The sequence below is a fragment of the Melanostigma gelatinosum genome (assembly GCF_949748355.1).
Source record: "Melanostigma gelatinosum genome assembly, chromosome: 8".
Taxonomy (NCBI): Eukaryota; Metazoa; Chordata; class Actinopteri; order Perciformes; family Zoarcidae; genus Melanostigma; species Melanostigma gelatinosum.
In genome coordinates this window covers 5254700-5261896 of record NC_136641.1, presented here as the reverse complement: position 1 = coordinate 5261896, position 7197 = coordinate 5254700, and the positions used below count along the sequence as shown (strand labels likewise).

The 7197-nt window shown below is 46.5% G+C and overlaps 1 protein-coding gene across 1 annotated transcript; it reads left to right on the top strand.

Annotated features, from left to right (window-relative positions):
• Positions 1-307: 307 nt before the first annotated feature.
• On the top strand, positions 308-6528 carry LOC306781551 (uncharacterized protein). Its single transcript, XM_079274446.1, has 6 exons — positions 308-660; positions 1661-1833; positions 2034-2252; positions 4206-4366; positions 4453-4585; positions 5759-6528. The coding sequence occupies exons 1-6, from the start codon at positions 393-395 to the stop codon at positions 5933-5935; spliced, it is 1131 nt and encodes a 376-aa protein (XP_079130572.1). The 5' UTR covers positions 308-392; the 3' UTR covers positions 5936-6528.
• The last annotated feature ends 669 nt before the right edge of the window (positions 6529-7197 follow it).

Below are 7197 nucleotides of genomic sequence, written 5' to 3'. Positions count from 1 at the left end.
GTTCAGGTGTTTGCTTCTTCTTTTTACTTTGGAACGAGTTGCAATATTGCTGAATATCATTAAGAAAAATGTAATTACAATTTTTTAATTACAGAAGATTGACAGCGTATCAACTTGAGGACTAATTAGACGGAATGACCCAAAACACCTGTGTGGATAAGACGTCATCTGTCGCTACTTTGACGTTACGTCTCTAAACATCGTACAGCACCGGAAGATGGCGCTCTTTCCTCTGTCTGGTAGACTAGTGTGCCGCTATTGAGCCGCAGAAGAAGAAGGAGGCGGTAGCACGGAGGAACGGGGAAGTAACTCACCGGTCAATTACAATGGCAGCTGAGCCGGTTCGGTGGCACGTTTTAGTTGACGAATTAACAAACCAGTAACTGTCGTCCATGGCGGAGTTGGGGGAGAGCAGCGAAGAACAGGGCGAGACAAACTGCAGGAATGTCGATGAGCCCATGTTCGGGACCGCAGGTGACCCCGCGGGGACAGTCCCTCGGGGTCTGTGGACCTCGAATCACGACCAGAGGAAAAAGCTGGTCCTGCACATCGACCTCAACAACACCATCCTGGTGTCGGACACCGTGACGGGCCAGGGGCCAGCAGCTGCCCTGGACTACTTCCTCTCGACCGTCACCTGGGGAAAGATGAGCACACAAGGTGAAGTGGAACCGTTACTTTAACGTATCAAAGGACTCTGTGTCAGCTCCGGTTTGTTACGTTAAAGTACCGACAAGCTGTCAACCAATTCCCCCAAAATATATACAGTCAGATCAAATAGAGATTTTTCAAAATAAATTGGAATAACACACATGAGGAATGGCAGGTCATTCTCTTTATTGTAATGTCGAAGTATTATTTTGTATATGTATTAGATTAAAATAACGTATTTTTACGTAAATTGTGGGGCTGAGCTACATGGCAAAAATCTCACGTTATTGGTCATATATCGCGATAACTACCATTTGATTACTCCTGTGTGTATTATTACTTGAAAAGTGAAAAGTACTGGATATTTTGTCATTTAATTATTAACTGTAGTACAACATAAAAGAAGTATGTGGTTGTTATTTTCAATAATAGACAATATTATTGTGTATTACGATATCTCTTCTGATTTCATCACGATATGATGAATTATCATATTGAATATTGGCGCAGCCCTAGTCTAGATCCATTCATTGGAGACTTGATCTGATTGTTAAAGCATATTCAAATGTGTTCTTCTTCCACCCTTCCTGTGTATGCTTGTGTCAGGCTACCTCAGTCATCACAGACCACGGAGAAATGGAATCATCAATGCCATTGACAGAAAACATCCTCTGCTGCATTTATATCCTATAAGAGATATTAAATACCTCTGAGAGCCTCAGAACAATGTGCTGGAAATACATTTTTAACCTCCCTGTGAGAAATAACCGTGATGAGGAAACTCTCAAATGTCTTGACACGTAGAATAATTCGGCTGAATGGATAGAGCTCTTTCCCCACGTATTGGTCGGAGGTCTAACAACAAAGAATAGTTTAACAGAGTATATATGCAAATTACCCCGCCCCCCCCCCCCCCTGCACTTGCATCGTCCACTCATTACGTGATGTTTAGTGCGTCTCACATTTAAAACCACTCACAAACCCCTTCTTCTCCTCAACCTCTGTGCAGGACAGTGGGAATGGCTGAGCGACGCGACCTCCCTGCTCCCACCGTGCGATGGTGCCGTTAGTTACTACTCTCAATTTGGACGGACGCCGGGTTTCACCTCTGCTGCGGGGCGACGTTTCCGCAGGATTCTGGATGAGCATCTGGATCTGTTCCGCTGGCCCGAGGACACCAAGGCAAGCATCATATAGGAGAAGAAGAAGGCCGGGTGGGAAGTGTCCGTATAAAGTCTGACGACTGATCTCAGTACTCTGCTCAAGTTCAGACATCATTCCTCTGGTTCCCCATTTTTCTTTGTTGTTGCTGCCAGTATAGCATCCTTGATCCCTGATGTAGGTACGTGTTACTGACCGCTGCCTCGCTCTGTTCCCTGCAGGCAGACAGAGAGCTGTCTGTCGAAGGCGAGGGTGGACAACTGTACCACTGGATCCTCCCCTCCTTCTTCCAGCTGCTCAAAGACCTGGTGCAGGAAGGGAGGGAGTTCGCCGTCGTGTTCCGCACGTTTGGAAGCGACCTGCCTCGTGTGCTGAGTGCTGTATCCAGAGCGCTGAGCGAAGGGGCTCATCCGCTGTTCCCAGATCTGCCCGATCTCAAGGTAGAAGTAGAATCGCACTTATTTATTATGATGCCACGAGTTTCAGCGAGATGTACAGTGGTGTACAATCTTTTCTGTTAAGTTAACAACATACTGAAGTCTAGCGGATAGTTTGGGGTGATTCTACCGGGATACGGTAATGTCTGGTTTACTTATGCAGTACCGCCCAATATCTCACACACACTGCCTGAGTGGACTTTAAAGCAACACCTCTATCATCAGACAGCCCTTTCCGATGGGGAACCGAAGCCGTTCTAGGGTTCTGCAGTGTGTGTGCTGATGTGGGTTGGTGACTTCCTAGATGTTCTCTTGAAGAGCAGGGCCCTCTTCGCCTTTTCAACACAGACCCTCCCAAGGAAGCAAACTCTCTCAGGGTTTTGTACCTTGCTTGTCAGCTGAAGTGGAAGACATTGATTTTGAGCGGAGAGTGGAGTGGACGGATGTCAGAAAGAGAGGCTGTCAGGCTAAGTGAGCTGTCTGGTGGAGAGCACAGAGGAAATGTTATTCAGTCTCCTGTTACATCATGCTGTTCATGTATTGCTTTAGACCAGCGGTTCCCAAACTTTTTAGGCCACGCACCCCCTTCTACATCCCGACCGGGTTCACGCACCCCCAACCCCACACACACACACCTAAAAAAAAAAAAAAGCAACAGAGCCGCATACAAATCGGACGAATGAGAGAACAGTTTGCTCGCGCGTGGCGTTTGTTTACAAGATAAAAAACACAAAAACTCTTCCTGCACCGTGCCTTCGAAAAGGTAACGGACGCAACGGACGATTGGCCAGATTGGCCACATCTGTAGACTCGTCTACTTGCAGAGAGTAAAACTCACTCTTCTTCACGCGACCGACCAATGTAGCCAGGATGTCTTCGGACAAAGCATCGATGCGCGCGACAGTGTTGTTGGACACCGGGATCACGTCCAACTTTTTCGCTTCTCTCTCTCCAATCATACATTCCACCATCTCTTTAACATTGTTCCCTCTCCACCACCGCCTCTCCTTCTCCCTATTACGCAGTCAGAATACTACCACAACACGCCGCCTGTCTCCGGCAGAAATGCGCTCATCCACGCACGGGAACAACACCGAGTTGTAATATATACCTCCATAACACCCCGCCACTCTCGGCTCATACCTCCCCAGCAACGAGGCACATCACCCGGTCACAATACCTCCAGAATGTCCCCGGGTGAAATCCGGGACTTGGTTTTATGGTTCCGAGTGGTGGCGCTCACTCGTTGGCGCCGGGACGCGAGGTCTCCAGCCGCCCCCGCCGTGAGGCACCCGATCGTCAGGTCTTCAGCCCTCGGAACAGGCCGCGGGTCAACAACTCGTGGGTGGCGGGGTAGAGGCGAGGCAGATCACAGAAACATAATAAAGACTAGAGTATGGCAAAGATATGTTGATGAGAAACGTATTTGTACGTCAAACACAAACGTAATCAGGGAGAAAATACGTTCGTGGTAAAACGTAATTGAGAATGCATTTTAGTTTTGGGGGAACGTAATTTTTAGGAGACAGGACTGCACCGCCATTACATTTTTCCTCTCGCGCACCCCACTTTGGGAATCCCTGCTTTAGACAGACCTGCTTCACTCACAGGACATAACGTGATTGTTTGTTTTCATAACTCAATATCGTTGTCAAGTCTTGGAGATGGATGCAGTGGGACAAACAGCCCCATTAAAGCGGTACACACAGTCTCGGGGTTGTTGGTTCTTACTATTTAAAGGAACCGTGTTTTGTGCTTTATGTAGCTTTTTGTTTTTTTTAAACAGTATTTTATGTCTGAGAAAGTTTAACGCTGATATCACAATTAATGGAGGTCAAGTCTGCCAGAGGCCAGGCATTAATGAGAAGAATAATTTCACAACAGTTTGAGTTCGGAGCGACTCTCCCTCTTTGTTTCTCTCTCTGACTCTGACTCTTCTCGTCACTCTCGGCTCAGTTAAATGTGAATATGACTCCAGGCGAGATCCGCTGCAGCAAGAGGGGAACCGTCCTGAGCCGAGCCGAGGAGCACGTGTCCACTCGCGATGGAGACCGAGGCCTGTACCAGTACTTCAGCTCAGTCCGGAGCCTGGGGGGCTTTCAGGACCACTTTAAATGGTATGCATAGCGCTCACTCAAGCCATCGTGGATGTGGGGTTTATGGCGTCCATCCTCCATCCACCTGTGCCCGTTTCCTCGTTCAGGTGGGCCAGTAACGACTTCTCCATCCGTGGGGGGAAGCCGCTGTGGGTCGACCCCTTCGACCAACACGTCCAGCACATCTTCATAGACGACAACATACGACAGAACGACGAGGATACCATCGTTCATCCCAAGGTACCGTCGCATCTCTTACACCAGGTCATTGTAGAATACATCTATTGGACACCATCAGCATTGGAACAGCATTCGCAGGTTTTTAGCACATCTTAAATTGACTCCAAACAAATAAGTGCTCATTTCATTTTCCTCATTTTCTCTCCACTCTAGAAATGATTCAGCGTTTTAATTAGAGCCATGCCAACACGTTTTAGTGTCATTTCTTTTCACGTTCAGAATCTCAGCGCTCTGTTACGTAACCACTGAGTCCATGGGAAGGACCTGCAGCGGATGTGCTGTTTCCTTCTCGTCATCTCCAGCTGTTTTTAAAGGAATCACATCTGTCAGTGGATAAAACCAGGCAGTGAGAGCGGACCATGATCATTAGAAACGCATCTTCTAGAAACGTCTAGAAACGCATTTTTAGCATCACACTTGTGTATAATGGGCTAGAATTGCAACTTGGTCTATAATGAATGAACCCCTTGCTGTGTATGTGTGTGTATATATATATATATATATATACATACACACATACATACACACACAGCATATATTTAATATAATCGTCATTTTTCCCATGAGACATTGTGACGTGTCATAGCAGGGAAAGCACAGGTGTTGCTGATAACATTAACGAAGGCTCCGTTCTGTTCAAATGAACCATGAAATGAATTCGGTAAACCGTGACGGTGTTCTATTCAAGGACCCTGAAGCAGCTAAATGGAATTCAGCCATCGTTCATTTCATTGTTTACACCTGCGCCAACATGTCCTCTGTGAAAAGGATTCAACACTTCAGGGTCCCTGCAGTTTGTCCTGAAGGAATACACACGACTTCCTTTTAGCTTCTTTAATCAAAGATTGTAAGTCCTATTCTTTACTAAGGCCTGTGTGTCATAACAAACCATCATCTCCCAGCATGCACTGTAATGTCTGGTCCATCTCTGCTTACATTCTCAACTAGTGTGTGTATTTATCTGTTGTCAGGGAGATGTTCATGCTGTGGTCTCTATAGGTACTATTATGTGTATTATGAGGTTTTTGGGGACTTTTTTTATGCAGCTATATTTCCATAAAGTAGCTTTGTCAGACGTGGTGTTGCCGAGACTATAGGTGGTCCAGAAAGCTAAGCTGACTTCCCCCCTCGTTCCTCTGGTTTCTCCCTTTTATGTGTGTGTGTGTGTCTCAGGTTTTCCTGGACCCAGGTGGCGCTGAGACTCGCACAGCCAGCACCTCTGAGCTCTATGACCTCACGCTGGTCCAGACCGACCTCCTCCAGGCCATTTCTCAGCAGAGCTACTTCACTCAGTGCGTCCACATCTGCCTGGAGAACTATGAGAGGAATCTCCAGCAGGGGGCAGGCTAGAACACAGTTCACCTCTATGTCCGTGTCTGCACATGAAGACCTGCAGTTTAGGGTCCCGTGAACCCAGACACCACAATCCCAGCACGGACGGAGGATGCAGACACAGTAGACTGTAGGTAGGGCTATTAGACACACAGGCTGATGACTTGTTGAAGGACCGGAGTTCATAAAACCACGAATGGAAGAAGCTTTCATCTGGAGGAAGATTACAGGAATAAATGTGCAGACAAGGAAGGATCCCAGTTATTCTGGAACAATGGCAGCTAGATGAGGAGTTCCCTCTCAAACGGTTCAAGTGCTGCGAGCATTGTATCTGCTTCAGGAGAGCAGTAACGGGATGTCAGGTTAAACAGAGGGCACTTCACAAATACTACTCTACTGACGTGAACCGCCACAAAAAAAAAGGTGTTTTTGACTTAATGAAGCACTGAAGTGGCCAGGCCAGACTCTTTGTTTGTATCAAAGGCTCTGTAACTAATCACACCACGGGATAATTGCCCCAACTCTCAGAGATTAGTGTCAGACAGCATGATTGGGGTCAGGTATGGTGAAAAGCCCTTTCAGCGGTGCGGTACTTGGTAGCCAGTAGAATCCACCAGGGTTCTGTGCTCCAGCTCTTGGTTTAGTCGGCCTCAGGGTGAGACGCCTTCCTGTAGCTTCTCCCTTTGGATGGTTTAACTTCCAGTGTTGGCCATCGTCTGCATTCTGACCATCCACTTAGAAGTGAAAGGTAATTCTTCAACTGAAAAAGTATCCCTACCCACGATGCATTGGTCTGAGCAGTTGATATAGAATATATATGGTGAACACTGATATCTATAGACGTATCATTAGGTTGAACCTGGGTTTTGGATGTTTTTAATATTAGTTTGAGAGCATCCTTGTGTGACACATTCAATAAGTTGAATGTGTTTGGAAGTTGTGGTAATCTTTTGCTTTTAAGGGTTTTAGGATTTATTTATTGATACGCTTTCAGGGAGATTTTTAATACCTTTTTTTTTTCTCAGGTCAAAACGTAGAGAGACGACTAAGTGCAAACATTATCAATCATTTGAGAAAAATACTGTAATGCAGGTTTAACAGTGGAGTGATGATACCAGTGATATCCACATGGAGTTCCTGAACTGGAGAACATGCAAGTGAATACAGTGGTCAGACAAAAAGGTGCACTCAGTAGAGTGCAGATCTAGGCTGTGTGTCTTTAACGGCCACTGCTGTATAGTGTGATTGATTGAAGACCCCCCCCCCCCCCTGCAGCCGTT

Excerpts from the sequence above, each read along its gene's own strand:
- LOC306781551 (XM_079274446.1), top strand. The coding sequence starts at position 393 with ATGGCGGAGTTGGGGGAGAGCAGCGAAGAACAGGGCGAGACAAACTGC. Across the intron at positions 661-1,660 it reads GGGAAAGATGAGCACACAAG|GACAGTGGGAATGGCTGAGC; the intron begins GTGAAGTGGAAC and ends ACCTCTGTGCAG. Across the intron at positions 4,586-5,758 it reads ATACCATCGTTCATCCCAAG|GTTTTCCTGGACCCAGGTGG; the intron begins GTACCGTCGCAT and ends TGTGTGTCTCAG.